This window comes from Antechinus flavipes, chromosome 3 (genome assembly GCF_016432865.1).
Source record: "Antechinus flavipes isolate AdamAnt ecotype Samford, QLD, Australia chromosome 3, AdamAnt_v2, whole genome shotgun sequence".
NCBI lineage: Eukaryota > Metazoa > Chordata > Mammalia > Dasyuromorphia > Dasyuridae > Antechinus > Antechinus flavipes.
The window spans coordinates 398,108,058-398,128,597 of NC_067400.1; the positions used below are offsets into that span (position 1 = coordinate 398,108,058).

Below are 20,540 nucleotides of genomic sequence, written 5' to 3' on the forward strand. Positions count from 1 at the left end.
TCTCTTGCATTTTCCTGGGAGTATTTATAATAATACTATTCTTTTTAAAACTACTATAACAGCAATGAATTTGGAGTCAGGAGAAAATTTTGCATCCCAGCTCTTCTGTTAATAGGTTTATATGAGGCAAATCATTTAATTTTCAAAACCCTCATTTTCCTCATTTGTCCAATGAGAAGGTTGGGCTATTTTACCAAAAGCCCTTCCAGGTCTTACATTTTCTGGTTGTATATTTCTTTTTTGTTTCTCAAAATGGTCCTGGTAAGATATCTGCCTGATGGTTGCTGTCAACTAGTTGTTAGATGGAGATTAGTATTGTTAAATTCAGTTTTAAATTCATATTTACACTATATATGTAATCTTAGTTTGTATTTATGAGGGAAATTTATGTAAAAGGAGCCAGATTTGTAGCAAGTTTGCACTTAAAAAATGTCTCACATTTATGCCCCCAATTAAAGAGCAGAACTTTCTAATAGTGGACTGGACATTTAAATGCCAACCCTGTGTTAAGAAAAGCTTCTTTCTCTCTCTTGGGAGGTTTCCATCACTATTCTACATCCTCCCTTTTGAAAACAAAGGGAACCAGACAACTTAACTAAAAGATCAGTTACCAATTAAATGATTATTTGAAAATCCAGCACATTTAGGCTTCTAATAATTTGGGGCAGGAAAGGAACTGCCTTTTCCACCTATCAAGTTTTCCCATAGTACTTCTCCTACTGGAATGCACACTGGATAGCCAGCCCCCTCAGTCACATGCCTCATATCTTGTTCATGCAGAGGTCACCTGAAAAAAAATAAATGTATTCTTATATACATATATACAAACACATATGTTACATATATAAATTCTGTTTCATATATTATGCTATATAATTGATTATGTTATATCATATTTATATAAGTTTTATATTATATGTATACCTATATATTTTTTTAAAATCAGGGTCTCTCATTTCATTGGTATAGGGAACAAATTCTCATTTTTAATTCCAATATTCTGCCAGTATTGCATAGTTTTAAGTCATAAATCACTCTAATCTTTGAAGAACTTGTGAGCATTACTCAGAGGATAATGAGATTCATATAGTAGGTATAACTAGGCTACAATATGACCAGTAAAAAAAATTAAAAAGAAGAGTCATCATAGAAATGTATAATTCAAAAACTGAATGGGCATGAAGGGCAGGATAATTGAAGGAAAGTCTACTTGCTATACAGATATCCTTACCATGTCAAAAGAAAGAAAACAGCAAGGCATTCAGAATGTTGGGTGGACTCTCCATAACAAACATGAGAGAAAGACATGGATTAAGGTTGGCTAAGATATTTAGGCATTGATAAGTTGTGATCTGCATTAATTAAGGAAACATCCTCATCACTGAGATCAAAGATGATTCAAGTATGTGAATGAGGAAACTGCTGCTATGGATATAGTTCTTGGCTATAGCAACTCTTTTTAACTTGGTCTTAAGAGAATTATTTGGGGTCACTGAGAGATTAAATCACTTCCATAATTATGGTTCTATTAGAAATAGGACTTGAATATAGCCTTCCCAGTTCTTAAGCTGGCCCTTTCTCCACTATACCATGTTACCTCTCATGAACATACTAAAGGGGAAATTATACCTACATAATATATTTATACATATATGCATATGTGTATATACACACATACACATATGTATATATTTTATACACATACACACACGCATATATATATATATATACATACATACATACACATACACAACAATTTCAAAAATGGCCTAAATCAAACAACTGAAATAAAACACATTTATGCCATTCACTTGATTTAGGCCATTTTTGAAAATTATTTTGAACAGCAATACTTATCTTTATTTTTTTATTTGGACTTCTAATTTTTTAATGGGAGAAGAACACAGAAGACAAAAAAAATCTGCTTTTTGTAGGATCTTAATTTTGCTTTTGTTATTCTAAATAGACTCAATTAGGCCATATGACTCATATGGTTTCCATGGCCTCATTGACTTTTTTTTTCTGTCTAGTAGCCATTTATTTATTTATTTATTCATTTGTTTTATTTTTGCTTGGATTATTGCCCAAATGCATGTTCATTACTTTTTTCCTTTCAAAAGTAGGACTCTGTTGCTAAAGCAGGGTGTATTGATTGTTTGGGATACGAGAGAACTGATGTTAGTATTTAAAAGCTATTTTCTAAATACTTGTAAGGATTTTTGAACATTTTACAGAGAAAAGTATGTGTTCTCAATATGTTTCTGGATAAGTCATCTTTTCAAGGTTCCTCCCATGCAAGCCTAAGGTAGTGAGTAGTAGAGTATGATCAGAGATGATATCCAAGGTAGCAATCTAGTATTTCTTGTAGTTTTCTGTGTATTTTTCTTTCACATTTGTTTCAATAGAAATGAAAGAGAATTAAAACACGGGGAGAAATGTGGAGTTTTCAGGACAATAAGGTTCAGCAAGTCAAAAGCAACTTTTATTTGGGTGCATTTAAAGGGAGGATTTTAATAATAATAATAAACATGCAGCTTCTTTTACAAACCAAGCACACACATGTAGGCCCTTGGAAAAAGTCTAGACAGAATGCAAGTTCCATGGTGGGAGTTTATAAATGTCATCTTGTATACACACATAAAGCCTTTCCACTCAAGGGAGTCATTTCTTATTTTCCCCTGATATGATATGGCTGGTCCTGACATCAGTTTCTCTTGGATCTTTTAATTATGTTTAGAAGGTAGAATGGATTAGATTCCTTGTAAACTTTTCAACAAAGTAAACAGGGATTACTTTCATCTATTTGGCTATTTCTTGCACAAATGCATCAGGCGACTGATGATCCTGTGTCTGGTGATCCTGTGTAATGCTTATCGATGTACTTCCATCAGTTTTACATAGAGTTCGTCCAATATGTTGGAGGCCTTCCTCAATTTCCCCTGACATGCATGAGTTATTAATTTTTGTAGAGAGAGAAATGCTAACACTCCTTTTCTAGAACTGAAATGGTTTTATCCCTTAACTTTACATTCTCATGTTTGGCTATCATGTAGCAGCAACACGTCCTATGTCGATGACATGTTTCTCAAAAAATGATAAGATGATAGGAAAGTTATAATCCAGGAAAATTCTTCTATTATTGAGATAATCCCATTTACTTTGAGGTAGACACTAGTCTCTCTTCCTAGAAGTTACAAAATAATAGCTATGGCTTTTCTATCTGGGCAGAGTGAGCAGTTCCTCCTGTTACGTGCTTTAAAGGAAATTCTACAGTCACAATAGCTGTTTCTCTCTTAGACCTAGAATAGGATGAGACCACATAATATCAGGCTTTTTCAGTGTTGTGAAACTGTTAAAGATCAGGTTGCTGGTTACATATTAATCCACATGGACTGCATAAGAATGAGCAGAGAATGCTTTTTTTTTCCTATGGCCTTATCACAAACAGGATGAGAGTGGTATGGAAAATTACAAAATCCAGTAATTATCTGAAAGTAATCTTTGCAGTTCTAAAGATGACAGAAAGTTTAAAGGATGGCAAAATTAAAAGGGGTTCCAGAGGTCATCTAATCTAATCCGAAATATAAATGGTTACTGACAATATTTATGGCCAAGAGGCAGCATGATTAGTGGCTGAAGATCCAGTCTCAAAGACAGTAAAACATTCTAGTTTGGCCTCATACACACAGAATGTAAATAATTTTTCCTTCTCAGTGTTCTGGAAACTCTCAGAGACTATGTACTGCAGAAAAAGTGCCAACCTGCATTGGTAGATATAACACCCTCACTTGGGAATTCCCTAAATCACTGAAATCTTACCTTTAATCTTTATCCCTATGCCTATCCTTAATATCTATAATTATCTATATGTTTATATATGCCTGTCCTTAATATCTATGTATCTTTTATGCATATATATACATATATATGTTTGAAGACCTATAGAATTGGAGAATTTACAACCACCTTCACTTTTTACCCTATTCGTTTTTGGACAGCCTCAATGATAAGGAAGCTTTTCCTTGAGTTGAATCAAAATCTGAGTCCATAGATTTTCTACACTGTGGTCCTAGTTTTGCCCAGCAAAGACAAATAGAACAAGCTTAATCCTTCTTCCAAATAAATACCCTTTTATTATAAAATAAGAGGCTGGTTGTAGGCAGTAGCTATAGTATAAGGTTAGTTTAGTTCATTTGCTTTAGATTGTAAATTCTTATTCCCTTCTAGATTATATAATCTGGCTCATAAATATAGTAACTACACTGTGATTATCATTATACCATTAGTACTAAATGGAGCTATTCCATTCTTTGAATTGAATTAATTATGGAATAAAATAGACAACTTAGAGGTTTTCTAAGGAAGCTAGAAAATACTAAAGCAGGTTTGCTGTAACAGCCAGGTCCCTGATTTCACTGTTCGTTACCTCTCTTTGGCCCCCAAATGGGATTAAGTAATCTGAAAAATGAGCAGAACAAGCATCTGTGAATAATGCATCTGCCAAAACTGTAGGACCAGACATTCTCCACATCTTGTGTAAACTTTACTAAGAATCCCTCTGTGGGTTTATAATTCCTCATTCACTCTTCCCTCTTCCCTCTGTGGGCCTAAATAATTCATCTTTCCTTCTCTGAGGAGAGAAGGGAAATATGTGTGGAAATTTGGCTTCTACCAACTGAAGCAAACATAAGGAATCAGAGACAGTGAAGTTGAAACACTGAATGAGATAACATTATCAAAACAAATTTGATATTAAATCTTAAAGATATTAATTGTATATTTTTAAAATGAAGTTTTTTTCTTTGTTGAACTAAAATTACAATGTTACTCTCAAATAACATAATAGGCAGAAATGATGTATATAGTCCTTTCATACCATTAGGTTGCTTTTAGTCATGATTAATATCAATTATTTACTGATTTATCCTAGTAAACATTTGTTTGTGATGACAAATTAAAAATTATTTCATGACATTTGAGAGAAAATTGCAATGGGGAAGAAAATGACACTTTTATTTAGACCACAAAATTGCATTTAATTTTTACAAATGTTAAGCAACTCAATTTTGACTATATTTTCTTCAAAAATGTAGCTAAGAAGGAAAATATCTTTCTCTGTAGAAACAAATCAGAACCAGAACTCATTCAGAATAATCCAAATAATAGTTTTCAAGTGGCGCAAATGACCTTTGGAACCAACTAAAAGTGGAATAGTGGGCAACTCAAAAATCCAATGAGGAATAGTATTTGATTGAGAAGTCTCCCAAAATGTACTTGCAAGGAAGACCCAGCAGGAAGAAAAAAATAAAAGAGAAAGAGAAATATAAAGAACCTAAGAACCCAATTTCAGTTTTAAAAGGCATCCAAAAAAAAAAAAGCAAACTGTGGGACTCCACCTTGAAAATCAAATTATTAGTTGTGATTTTTATTTATCAACATCAGAGGATCCTTAATCATGATCCATTAGAAGGAGCATTGAAAACAAACACACATCACTAGATAGCAAGAATCATGTGCTATGCATCTTGTAATACTATATCCTAGCACTTAACATTACATAAGGGGTCTGAGTATACTTTGAGGATCTTCTCATTTCTTTTCTTGGCTAACAAAAAAGAAAAATGACATGTTGAAGAAGTGAAAAAAATAGAGACACTAAAACATTGTTGGTAGAGTTGTGAACTTGTCCAACCATTATAAAGAACAATTTGAAAATACATCCAAAAGGCTATTAAAATGTGCCTATTATTTGACCCACCAACAACACTACTAGTTTTGTATCCTATATATCAAAGAAAAAGCAAAGAAACTATATATATGTAAATATTTATTGTAGTTTTTTTGAGGTAGCAAAGAATTTGGAAATTGAAAGAATGTCCATCAGTTGGGAAATGGATGAACAAGTGCTATATGACTATGTTCTATTGTGCTGTAAGAAATAACTAGGAGAATGGTTTCAGAAAACTTGAGATTTATATGAACTGATATAAAGTAAAATGAGCAGAACTAGAATTCTGTAGACGGTAAGAGAATTATTGTAACAATGATCAACTGTGAAAGATTTAGCTACTCTGATCAATTCCAAAGAATTCCCAAAATTCTTTAGAAACAAGATTTTTTTAAAAAGTAGACAGGCACATCATGCTCAACATATGAACAAATTTGCTTAAAAACTGAAGGGCACTTGTAAATCTATTTCATTTTAGAATGAATACCAGTGAGAAGCCCTTTCACCAGCAGTAGCTTTTCCCCTAGAAGGAACATTGGTTTGCTCTTCTAAGTTGGTTTTCTAATTCTCCTCACAGCATTTTATTTCCTCAGCCTTTGACACCATATATTTTAAATAGATATCACCATTTGATGCTTCTTGTCTCTGGCTCACTTCATAGTGCTATAATCCTTTTCCTGTAGTTCTTTGTAGTCCCCAACTGATCATGTCAGATGACTTATTCTTTCCATGATCCTATTTTGTGTGATTCTCTCTCCTCAGTTCCCAAGAGACCTTCTGTCTTTTGTATTCCATAAGGAAGAACAAAACATGCTACAGTATGTATCAATAGAGTATTGTCAGCTCAAAATTTACCTCCTGACAGGTCTACATCCATTTCTGAAGTTTTTTTTTTTTTAAAGTCTTATTGTGGTTAACACTTCTCTCAGCCTTACAAACAACAGGCCTCCCAAGGGATAGAGGAACTGATCACTCCTTGAACTTTAGAAGTGGACCTCTCTCTTCCCATATAATGTTGACTTTTGATGCTTTATCAGTGTAACCTCTCTCATGCTATGCATGTTAACATTCCTCTGGGGTCCAAAGTCTGAGAGGGCACCAATTTGTTTAATTTCCCATAAACAGTGTGGCTAGTAATTAATATTATTCAGAAATGTTTCTTGACACATATGAAGTAGTCAGAGAGATAGAATCATACATTCCTTATTAATATTGCTATGTGTAAAGGAGAGATAGTCATCATCTCTGCATTACTATTTCCTACAATTTAAATATTTGTCAAATGCACAAATGAATATCCTTCTGTTCTGATCTGGAATCATTTAAGTTCTCTTTTTACATTTTATTTTCTTTTTTCCCCCTCATGATTTTCTCAACCTGTGACTCAGCACTTGAAATTAGATACCTTGAAACATCCTGGCATGTTCAGATAACCATCACTAGAGAACTACTTGCTAGAATACTGTCAATGAGATATGTAGAGTGATATGGTGGATAGGAAGTTGGTCCTTTGGTTACTAAGGTGGATTCAGCTCTTGCCTCTATTACACATGATTATGTGACTTGGGCAAATCACTTCTCATTACCTCAAGAAACTGTCAAAATTTAAATTGTGTAGAAGGTACTGTTCTGCATAGGTAGATGAAGTTTGTTATCAGAAGTTCTTTATATCAATGAAGTGACAGGGATGATGTCATTTCATTTGACTGTCAATTCCACAAACAAACCTGGCATAATCCCACAGAGAAGATGGTGAATTGGCAACATAGGGAATCTTAATTTGGCACTTAGAAGTGTAACCATAAATAAATTATGGCACTTCTCTGAATCCTAGGCAGTTTGGGAGTTTAGTTCAGACTGTCATTAGGAAGTATGACAATCTGATGCAGAACATGATCAGTTTAACACCTGGAATTTTAGGGAACTGTTTTTCAGTCATGAGTTATTGAGGGGCTGTTACTACAGTATGAAATCTTCTGATTATCTGAGGACTCAGAACTGAGGTTCACACAAAAAGGCTCAAATACTTGATCTCTCATACTCTCCCCTAATGGATTTCAAGTAATAAGGATATTTGTGAGCCACTAAGTGAAACAGGAACAGGTTGTTCTAACTCCCATCCACCTGCCCTGTACTCATGAATGTTATAACACCTCTATTTCTTTTGTCATTCATCTTTATTATTTTCTAATCATTTGTAATTAAGTATCTGAACATAGAATTTACTAAATTAAGACTTTTTAAACCTAAAACTTATAAAAAAGCAACAGAGGTCCTCTCAGGAACTAGAAGTGGTGAAATAAATTAGTGTGTTTGAGTCTAGTGAGACCCAGCTCAGTAGTGGATTAACTCCATTAGACATCAGTTTCTATAAGGAGACAGTTCAGTTTAGCAAGGGAAAGTACATCATTTTTAATGTCTCACTCTGAAGGAATCCTGGTGGAGATGCCAGAAGAGAAGAGTATTCAGCTAGTAGTTTTGAGGTATCTTGCAGTCTTCATGTACCTCCCAAAATAATCTCCCAATCCCATTTTCACTCTATGTGTTTCAGTTCTTTTGTGCTTCAAGTTTGAATCCATTATCCCCAAGAACTGCATGTATAAATGCGCACATGCATTAAGAAAGCTAAGAGTATGCCCTGAAATTGTTGAAGTCAGGGATTTTACATGAAATTTTATATGAAACAGAATCAAGATATGAATCTTGAGCTCTTTCTCCCTGAGAGAGTATGCTTCTCAGTTGGGGGAAGTGGGAGGGGTGTTACATAACTTCTGTCTTAGTTAATTCCCTTTAATAAAAGCTAATAGATATCAACTGGTTGACTAAAACTTTGGTTGAACACACCAGATAAGAATTTACTGGATTATATTATTAGCATCCCTAGTCCATCAAGGTTAACTAAAGATAGAACTCTATAAGAACAATGAATTAACTGTCCTCCAATGCAAGTATTAATTAGAAGAGTGAATCTAGGGAACATTCTATATTTGAAACAGACCATGGAGGTGGGCAACATGAAGATTAGTCTCCTCATTTTATAGATAAAGAAATTGAATATTTAAAAGTTTAGAGGCTTTATCTATGGTTACAAAAGCATTGCTTCAGTCTTGTTCTCCCAGTTGTCTATCATCTTTAAGTTTTAACTATATGTCCATTCAACCACTATAGCATTACATGAAACATCTGAAAAGAATTAATGTACTTTTAAACACACCTTATATATGAACAAGGAATTAACTTACAAAATGAAAAAAGTCGATTTAATAGAATTTAAAAGTTTGTGGATAAATACTAAGAGGTCATGGCATGATGTCACAATGAAGTGAACTTCTAAGAATCCATCTTACAATTGGGATAAGATAAAGAGGGACTTAGCTATTTGACATAGAATTCAGGAATAAGCCTAAGAATTAAAGAGCTGGACTACTAGGGTCTCTCTTTCAGTAACACAGAACATTCTGAATTAACTTTTAAATAATTCCTTTTAAACTTATCCAATGGAGTGGATGAAAAAAATGTATATGAAAACTATTTCATATTTCAAAAGTTCCATGAACTATCAAAGAGGAGGAAAAACCTGACCAATGAGAAAAGTCAATATATTTATTAAGTATCAACTACATGAAAGATAATTAGAATAAAAGCCCCCCCAAAAAGCCAAAATAATTCTTGCACTCAAAAAGCTTACATTATATTAGATGGATGTAGTAAATGCATAAATAATTACAATTCAAAGTAGTGAGTGATTGAGCAAAGTACACCAAGGAACCAGGGAAAGATTTAAGAAAAAAAGATAGTACTTGGGCTGATCCTTGAAAGAATATAAGAATTCTAAAAAAATTAGAAGAATCTTTTCTCTCTTTGGTGGATAACAGAGGCTGGGAATAGTAATTTTAAGAGTAGGAAATTGTTGGGTATTTAATTTGACTGGAATGTAAACTGTATAAAGGAGAATTATAAGAAATAAGTGTGGCAAAGTAGCTAGGAGGTAGATCATCAAAGGAAGACCTTAAAATTCAAGTTAAGGAATTGCCAGATTTTTTTCCCATAGAAAATATTCTCTATTTACTGTAAGAGAAATAATTAAACATATAACATATTTAAGGAAATGAACAACACACAGAGATGTGCTTAACAGGTTTGTTTGTTTTTTTTAACATATTGGATTGAGGAAGGAAAAGACTAAAGGCAAGAAACAGTCTAGGAAATTTATTGCAATTATTGCCAAAGTTCCAGTGGAAGATGAGAGTCTGAACTCAAATTGTGATGTGAAAGAAGAGGTGCATGTGACAGATGGTGTGGAGGGATAAACATCATGACCTGGCAAGTGGATATGTAACATAGAGACTTGAGGCTGTAGGAAGGATAGAAAACTATCATAGACTATAAGGTTGGAAGAGACCTCAGAGCTCAATTTGTTTCTAACTAATATCTATTTTACAATATTCCCATCAAGAAATGCAGTTTCTGTTTGAAGACCAAAATGAAGGATACATTGCCTCCTAAGGCAGTCTATTCAACTTTAGGTCAATTTTCATTGTTGAGGCAACTCCCCCTTCTAACAAGCTTAAATCTATTTTTCTACAACTTTCAAAACACTGTCCTTGGTCCTGGAGCACAAAGAGCCACCTCATCCTTCTGAAAACCTTTGAAATTCTTTGGGACTGATGCTAATGAAAATAGTATATGATGTCATAGGGTTTCAGGCACAGAATAGAGAGGAAAAGGGAGCTCACAAGATCTGTCTGCTCTTCACCAATAAACTGGGAGACAAAGTCTTATGCTGTGCTAAGAGTGGAGAAGTATATATTGTGGGTTTGAGAGAAGGCTTGAAATAGCTAAAGTAAGGGGTATGACTGAAACAGTTATAAACTAACAATTAGCTAGACAACAGTGAAGAACCACTTGGCAAAATTTCAGAGACAAAATCAGCATACATGATTGTACCTTCTTCCAGAACCAATCTGCAACAGGTGAGTAGAAGCTATGAAAGTAGTTGGTGGGGTTGGAGCTTGGCAAAATATGAGCAGAAATATGATAAGGGGCAAAAGATTTTAAAATAGAGGACAGTACATGGTTTTATTACTCATTCTAGAGGGACATAGAAAAAGGTAATCCAATATTGGAGAGACGAGCCAGTGATAGTGTGTTCTTAGGGAATCAGATTTCTGTGAATGTAGGAAGGTGGACAGACTGTGAATTTTCCTTATCAATATCTTCTAACCTTGATTCCTTTCTGATTGGAAGGTAAGCAGAGAGCTTCACCCAGAACCTCCATTTAAAAAGAGTATTCAGGCAACTTGAAGGAATATTTCCCTATGCCACATACCTTCCCTCCTGTCATTTTTTTTTCTGTTGTCCTCCCCATTAGATTGCAAATTCTTTGAATGGAGAGATAATTTGTGTGTGTGTGTGTGTGTTAGTAAACCCAACACTTAGCACAGGGCCAGGTATGGGTTATGTACTTTAAAAATGCTTACTGACTTATTGACATGAAGAGGAATTTGTTAAGTTCCCTTCACTGCTCTAAGTTTTTTCCTCTGGGACCAAACAGAACACATCTAATCCATTTTCCACACGACAGTTCTTTATTTACTTGATAACAATTATGATGTTTCCTTTACAAGTTTTTTCTTCTTATGATGTAACATTACCAATTTCTTCAATCTGCTTAATCTTCTATCATCCTTCTTGTATTCTAGATATACCTCATCTACTCAAATTATAAATAACACCTAGGAATTGAACATGATAGTTTGATAGGGCACAGTGGAACTATTACTTTCTTTGTTCTCTACACTACTATTTGATCTTATTGATTACTATGCCTGATATCTACTGAGTCTTCTATGCTACAAAATAAATGATGCTATGAAATAAATAATGGATTTGTGTGAAATTAAGGAATTACAAATTAATTCACTCCTTGGATCATCTTATCCAGGATTAGAATATGCATCTCCTCGGTATATGTCCTAGTAACATGTACAATATATCCTAGAATAGAGGACTTTTGTGAGCTAAGGTTGATGATATGACAGATGTAATATGTCTGTGTAAATGTATACACACATAAAGACATACGCTCACCTTGCTTAGACAAACAGCTTGATGTGACCTATTAACAGTGAGACTGAATGAAAGAATTAGCTATAATTCCAGACAACTGATAAAAAAAAAATGCTGCCCGCCTGTTGACAGAGGTATGATGGACTGAATATAGTTAATGACACATTTTTGGACATAGCTAATATGGGAATGTTTTTAGCTTTACTGTATATATTTGTTACAAAGGTTTTGTCTTTTTCTGAGGGTGAGGAATTGGAAGGGAGAAAAAATAAATGCTTGATATTAAAAGAAATTATTCCTCAGCTCAGCACTGACATCTGAAAGGCATATCAGCCTAAGCAATGAACTAAGTTTAAGGAGAAATATGAAATAAATGATTGATGGGAAAGCTCCCAGAGGAGACAGGAAAGATTAGGAATAAAGGAAAAAGTAGAGAGTTTGTTTTAACAAGAAAGGCTAGCCCATCCTCTGAGGATAAAGCAAATGCAGAGAAGGTTGGCAAAGATAGAGCACAGTTTAGAGGTGTAGCATACAAAAATAAGAAATTTATGATTCATCTTGAAGATTTCCTCAGTAAAGTAAGAGGAAAAAGAAATCTAAGGAATGGAGTGGGTAGAGAAGGGGGGAAAAAAGGAGAGAGATAGAAAAAGTGAGAAAGACACACACACACACACACACACACACACACACACACACACACAAAAGATGCACAAAGAGCAGGAAAAGGCCAGATAAGATTAGTGAATGTGAGTGTCTAGCCTACCCAGTCAGTATAATTGCAGGCCTACCTCTAATAACATTAGTTGTAGCAAGGAAGATTTAGGATGAGAATAATTGCTTAATATTTATTTAAGCAATTATTTCTTTTAATAATTATAATTTATTTAGGTTTAAAAGGCTAACTTTAAAAGAAAATGGAGCTACCATATTAAAATCATAATCACCCATAACTTTAGAGGCTATTTATTACACCCCCCTACATTTAGTAATATTCAGGACAAGGGAAGCAAAATAGCCTCAGAATGATGAAAAGAGCAAAATAAGGCAATTGTCTGAAGAAAGAGAAGATTCTATGGCCCATCTGGTGTACACAGAGAGAAAATGACTCCCTTTAAAATATTTCTACTTGTTTATCTCTTCAGTTCAGTTCTACTCAATTTGCATTTATTAAAGATTTATGATGTTTAGGATATTGTGCTAGGCACTGGAAATTAAAAAAAGAAAGAAATTATTCATATCCTTAAGGAGCTTCTATTGTGGAGGGAAAGTATACAGATAAGTAAAATAGAAAAGATACATATTATAGTATAAATCAATACAAAACAAATTTTGAATGGAAAAATTAACAATTAGGGTAAGGGGAGAAATGGAGAGAATTCCACAAGGAGGTGGTCCTTGAGCTGAGTCTTGAAGAGGATTAGGTGTTTCAAGAGGTAGAGGTAAGGATGAAGAACAATCTGCAGTTGGGGAAAAGCTGTGGAAATGAGGGATGAGAGGCAAAATATGATGTATGAACAAAATAGGCAAGTTTGGCTAGAACACAGGATATTTGAGAGAGAGAAATATATTCATGAGTACACTTTTTTTTTATCACTCCATCTATCCTGGGGATATGGTACAAACCTATAGTGTTTATAACAAAATGCTATAAATAGGTACTGAAAAATCAGAATGGTTTGCTAATCAGGCCAGAAATTAAGCCAAAGCAAAGCAACTTAGAATCCTGTAGCCAATTTCCTTCTCCTTACTGAACCCTATATCACCCTATCTATTAGTAGATATCCAAGTTCTTCCATATTTTCATTAATCTGATGGGTTCTCATAAGCTTGGTTTAAAAAACCAATATGTACAAATCTATATAAACCTTATAATTCACTGAAATGCATTTAATGACTAGGACAGAGAAATGGAAAAACTTCAAAACCATTCTCTGTAATTTTTTTTACCAAGAAGCAATTTCTAGATTATGCATGGAGGTTGCTCTGACTATGGGGGTATCATTATACTATGACAGTAATTCTATAGGCAAATTTTCCTGATTTGGAGAAAAGGATGATTATAGCTAGGTGTGATTTTATTAGAACTAAATTTAAAAATTTTAGGTCATGAAATGACCTACACATTCAGTAGTTCCTATGTGTACTTACTAACAATAATGTAAAAGGAAAGCTTTGGAGAAATAAAACTGAATGCTGAAAACTCCAAGAAAAAGAGAAAATGTATCTTCTTGCTTTCTTTGTAAATGGGGATGGGGTGATAGATTTAGGAAATACTAAATGTACTGTCACATTTTATTTATATATTGGTTATTTTTCTTTGCTTACTTGTTTTTTTTTTTCTTTTTTCCCCTATGTTACAAGGGAATGCTTTCTAGGGAGATGTAAAGAGAAACATTTGGTACTGAAAGGGACTTAAAAACAAAAGATAGACATTTTTTGAAAAACTAAAAAATAAGAAATTGTGTCTGAAAAGAGAAAAGACAATACTGTCCTAGATTTTGATCTGTTCCAAGATGGGAGGGGATAGAGCCAAAGACTGGAAGTATATGTGGTTTGGAGGAAAAGGTCAAATCATTTAAATATGAATGTCCACACTATAATCTTAAATTAAAAAACAAGCTATGTCACACGATGCCTATTTCCCATTATATAAGGCCACCCTGTATTGGTGATATCTGCCTCCAAATGGTGATGTTTAGATGGAAGGCTAAATTTTGGGTAGTTGTTGTTTAAGCATTTTTAAAAGAAGTAGAGGCTCAAAGATCAGGAACAAATATTGAATATGGAAACATAAACATATTAAATAATATCAGAGAACAGTAACACAATTCAGGATTTGGAAAATTAAATGAAAACATTTCTTCAGGAATTCTACCTGAAAATGAAATTCCAGGATTTTGTTCTTGAAATTATCTAAAAAATAAAAAACCATTATGGAAGAAACATGAAAGACATAATTGAAATGATAAGAAATGATCCAAATACTTGTTTCAGGAAAGAACATACTTGAAGTCAGATAAGCATTGAGTTAAGCAACTGGAATTTTTTCCTAGTTTAACATTTTCTAATTTTGAAATAAAGCAAGAATCAAATATATCAATAGTTTGTGTCATTTTACCCCCAGTATGCATATACTATTTGTTGTTATTTCTATATCTTCCTAGACTATAACCTAAATCATTTCAATAACTTTTTAAGGACCTATGAAAAGCAAGGAATTATAAGTACTATGATAGAAATAAAAATGATTAATTTGTAATTCCTACCAATTAGATCTTTAAAAATAGATATATTCATATATAAAATAAGGCAACTTAAAAATATATTTTATTGTGTTTATTATTTAACAGACTATGACAAATTAAACTTATAAATAATCAATAAGAATAAATAAATGATCAATAATAAAGACAGTCTTAAAATTTTTTTAAATGTATAACATTTTATTGTACTGGGAACAAAGTTCAATCAACTCGCTATTTTCTTATTTTTAATACCTTCTTCAAGGAAAACTGTAACACTGTAGATAGCTTTTATCTTTGAAGTTGCTGACTTCTTCACAACTCTTAGATCCAGAATAGTCTCTTATTGGTTACATCTTTTCCTATGGCCACCACCTCCTGTCAAATATTGTTACTTCAGAATTTAAACTCTGGTTAAGTGACTTTTTCAGAGTCATACAGCTAGTAAATGTTAAAATGATTGATCTTAAAGCAAGAAAAATTAACACTGACACCACTATAATTAAGGCCACCATTAGGTCTGCCACTTCAATGAAGGTATTTCTGTGATATAGATGGAGTATGTATATATGCATGTGTATTTAAAGTACATTCTACAGCTCTATTTTATATAGATTACATATAATACAGAATGTTATATTGTAATATGTATCATATAATACACTTATAATGATAATGATATGTAGATTGTGGTATTAACATTATATAACGCAATCTATATAGTGTTATCATTATGTATTGATATATGAAATATAATATATCACATATGTATGTGATATATAATATATAATAATTATATTATAATACATATTTTATAATATAAAACAGAGCTCCAAAACTGCTTATGAAAATAAGCATTTCCCATTACTTTTCTAATTAGCAGACTCAAGAAATAAAAAGGAACTTCATCGAGTATAATCTGAGTTTCATATCTTAATATACTCTTGCTTCAAGAAAACACATACATATACAGACACACATGCACACATATGGGGTTATAAAAGTTATATCTCTTTGTTTTCTAATTTTCTTTGCTACCTTCATAATTCAGAAATATGTTTAGGAGAATGAAATCCATGAATACTATAAGAATTAAAGGGACAGATTATTAAGTAAATGATATTCTTTTTTTTTCTTCTGATACATTTTATAATGGAAAATGTAGTAACTAGTTTTGATATTGCAATATCCCCTGCAGACCAGGAATAAAAAAATGAATTTTACAACAGAATTTACTTAAAAACATTTATTTGTGGCAAAATTAAACATACCATTGAGATTACAAAGATATACATTTTCAACCAAATCTTTCATTAAAAATGCACTGCTAAATTAAGCATTTTTTAACTGAATGATCAGTTATGTATTGTTAATCATGCCATTTTCATACCTGATTACTGTTAAAAAATCTGTAAAGAAAAATTTCTTTACATGTGCAAATATCATCTTAGTACTGTATTGTGTTATCATTGATAGTAAATGGACACTAAATATATGCCTATTACATAAAGCTTTTTAAAGTACAATAAAAATACAAATTCTATCTGTTAAAAAAGCCATTAAGATATGGCTACTAAACATCCTCATTATACAAATTCCAAAATACTATATGACAAACACAATTATAAAGACATCTTTTTATGAAACATATACTACTCTAGAATTAATGATACATGTGAACGCAATATAGAAAAGAGGAAGACTCATATACACGGTCAAACATTAAAAAACTCAAAGAAATGTGATGCTGCATGAACATAGTTGATGTTTTCCCAGATTAAATTTAAACTAGAATATAGAACAAAAGCAAATGTTCATGAATCCAAAAAGAAAACCTTTTTTGGGGAGAAGATTTATGCCTCCCTACCCATCTATTTCTAAATCATCAAATTTTTAAGTTATTTTTGAGTAAACCTGTATTAGGGGAAACCTAATAAGACTTATTTTTAGGATATCACTTTATTATAGTTACTATATATTTTAAGCAAGTGTAAGACTCTCTAATAAAAATATTTTCAAGGAACAAGGTCATAATTGAATCATGAATGAAATTAAATAAATTTTTAATGCTCATGTTAATGATTAATGAAATATAAATAGCCAAGTCAGTTATACTCTGACACTAGCAGAAACTTAACTTACATGTCCATACATAATGATTTCTTTTTTTTTTTTTTAATTCAGGTTAAAGTGAAATTTGGTCACATCATATTGCTAATAATGATTACTTACTCATATAGAATGATTCTCATAGATGCTAAAATACCAGTACTAACTATGGCATATCAAATTAAGTATTTGAAAGTCAGTTCAATTCAACAAATACATATAAAAATGCCTGTGACGTGCAAGGCACTGTGCTGGGCATCAAATTCAATACATTTTCAAGGGAAAATATTCCAATAAGACACATACTACTTTTGTGCAGAAAAATGCTTTGTAAAGTAAATACAGGTACAATGTGTTGTAAATATATGCAGACTCTATCTTCAAATATATTTTCCTCTCTATTATCAATTTAGAAAGGTATATATGCTTTTTAATATCACTGCTTTCATTTGAAATAAGATGGTATTTAAAAATGATTTTCTATATTTTCTTAGATCTTGATTCAAATTTTACTTTTAAAATAAAAAAAAACATAGTAAACAACTGAATATAATAATTGGAGTTACCTGATATCTATATATACTACTACATATTCTAAGTACATTCATTTTTATTATCTTCTCAATTAATATTCATTAATCATTTCATGTGTCTGAAAGTTAGTGATCTGAAGTCATTTAATTTCAAGGTGTAAAATTTTCCAGTGACATGAAAAGCAGCTAATAGACATAATGACATACAGGGCTCATGATTCATGAAAATTTCATAGGTTTGATATATAAAATAATTGGTTATAACTATATAATGTCATAAAAGCTAACTATAAATCTAAACCACTTCTTTTGGGCTCTCATATCACCAAGTAATCATTTTGCTACCTTCCACTGAATTGGCAAACATATGTATCACTTAGACATAGTCAGAGTCAGATATTTCAAGGGCCTATATTAGTCCTGAGTTTTCAGTTAGACACTTTCTTTTTCTTTCCAACTACCAGGAAAAATGTATTAAGTTACATTTGAATTACAATTCAATAATATCCTAGTGGACTGAGAAAAGTTAATGTAGTTTCCAAAGGTAGTAACTTATAACCCAGAAATAGAAGAATTGGGAAACTCCCTCTTCTTTAGTAGTATAAATTTATCTCCAACAGAAGCAGAAATGAACATAATAGTGTAACTTAATGAATAGCTCACATGCAGATGTGGCTTTTTACAATTTTACAGATCAACAATGCATCTGTATTGAAGTCTTACTGAAGCATATCTCACAGAAGTTAACATGTTTAAAAACAAAAATTTTTGGCACATGGATAATAATTATATTACACGTTATAATAATAATGATAAAAAGAATGTCATACAAGAGTCGGGATCTCTTGTTCTTGGTATCAGCACCTACTATCTAATGGATCGAGACAAAATACCGTGCCTTCAAGAGTTAGTCCCATTTTGAACCCCTCCTGTAAAATAGAATGTGAACATTAAAGTAGGAAATGCCTTTGAAAAAACGTGGTAATTATAAGAGAAGTTAACATGTCAAACACACAAAAAAATGTGCAAAGTATTACCACTTTTGCAACAAATGGTGGAATCTGTTATTTATGCTTTAGTTTCTTAGAAGTTTGGTCATGTTTTATTTGAAAAAATATATATTTTCATTTGTGTTTGTGTGTACAAAATAATTTGCAGTTAACATGCATGGTAGATTAAAGCAACCACAAATCTTGAAATACATGGCTTTTAGTATTCCATACAGTTGTCCCAAAAGTCTTGGTTCAATTTTAAATTCTAATAGCTTAGGACACAGTATATTTTTAGACTTTTTTTGTTTTTATTTTTATTTTAAGGCTTCCATCATGCCTTCCATCATGACAACTCCCCTGTCTAAGAACCAGATTCCTATTGCTGACTTATTCTGATTTTCGTGACTTCAGCTGGCTCAGACAACTTTAAAATAAGGTCCTTATTGTCAGGATTTACTTTCCTTTTATTATTTTTTATATCCCCAGCCCCAAGCACAGTACGTTGCATATTAGGTTATTGTTGTATGTCTGTTTTGGAAGAGTACCAGGACATTACTCATTATAGCCATTTAAGGAATGTTTACTTATTGGAAGTGAATGCCTTTGTATGTAGATTAATCTTCTAATACATGAAAGTTGCAATATAATACTAGCAGGGACTGGAAAGGACTAGTGATTTCTTCTTTTACTTTATAAATACAATATTGTAATCCAAAATATAAAATGATGTGCTTTGACTAAAAACTAAAATAGTAGTTGTAGCCCTGCTTTCTAAGGGACCTTCTCCCAGTTTCTCAATTGGGCTTTCTTAAACCAGATAACAACCTTTCTTTCATTTAATGAGTTAGAAGAATTAGTTCTATAAAGAATTTTCCAAAAGCTGCTTTTTGATAAATCTCATGACCCTTTGCTTTTGATTTTTCTGTGCCCCCTAATAACTTAATAGCAACAAAGTGGGAAGAAAGCTTGGAGATTATCTAGTTAAAACATTCTTAATTCTTTATATAACAGAACTAAGGACCTAAAGAATTTAAGTGATTTCAGTTTAGGCCACTCAACTTATTAGTGACAGAGCTAGGTCTGAATCCTATGTTCCCAATTCTCAGGTCAGCAATTTTTTCCCTATGATCATATCATTATACTATGCTCTCTCAAAAAAGAATGTTTTAACTATATACTATTTATTTCAATTTACTCTATTTGGTATCCAGTGTTTTCCTGTAATTCATCTCTACTTAATTTAGTAAAGTAAATTTCATTAATTACTATTAACTGCTAAATAGAATTGTGATAGAGATGATTTAGGTGTGGTCTTTTTATATCTCCTCCTGTTTGAAAAAGAATGTATAATGGGGAAATTGTTTATGTAGGAAATTGTTTAGTTCAAGACTAAAAAAGCTTTTTCATTAAAAGAGTGGATGGCAACAGTCCAATAAAAACAGCAAAAAGTAACTTAGCATAAATAACTTCATTGTTTACAATATTAAAGATTATTATTCAGAGAATGGTTCTGGGTTAATCCCAATTCTACATCTAACCTATAAAAACTTAATATAGATAAGGAACAACACTGAGGCTGCATTTATCCAAAAACATCTGGGAGATCTTTGGGAAAGCTGAATACCCAAATCCTTTTCTTCTCAAGAGAGTTTCCTTTCCAGTTGGAACTCATAGGGGTTTATTTACATAGTAAATACATCAGTATGAGAGAATAAAATGAAATATATTTCAATGAACATAGCCAAAAGTATTATAAAGCATGGAATCTAGCCAGATTACTAAAATATCCTATCACCAGAGGATCCTATCTAAGAAAGAGACATAAGAAATTGTCTACTATTCCAAACTTCTAATTTTGCATATGGTG

The 20,540-nt window shown here is 32.2% G+C and overlaps 1 protein-coding gene across 12 annotated transcripts in view; it reads right to left on the bottom strand.

The window, feature by feature from the left end:
• Positions 1-631: 631 nt before the first annotated feature.
• The window catches only part of GULP1 (GULP PTB domain containing engulfment adaptor 1), a 409,533-nt gene continuing 389,624 nt past the window's right edge, over positions 632-20,540 (bottom strand). For 11 of the 12 annotated variants that reach the window (XM_051986044.1, XM_051986042.1, XM_051986048.1 and 8 more), the window contains one exon: positions 16,271-18,610. In XM_051986044.1, coding sequence (XP_051842004.1) covers positions 18,539-18,610 — 72 coding nt within the window. In that variant the 3' untranslated portion in view covers positions 16,271-18,538. Of the gene's footprint in view, positions 788-16,270; positions 18,611-20,540 lie in introns of those variants that run through there. The other variant, XM_051986054.1, reaches the window with a different exon arrangement.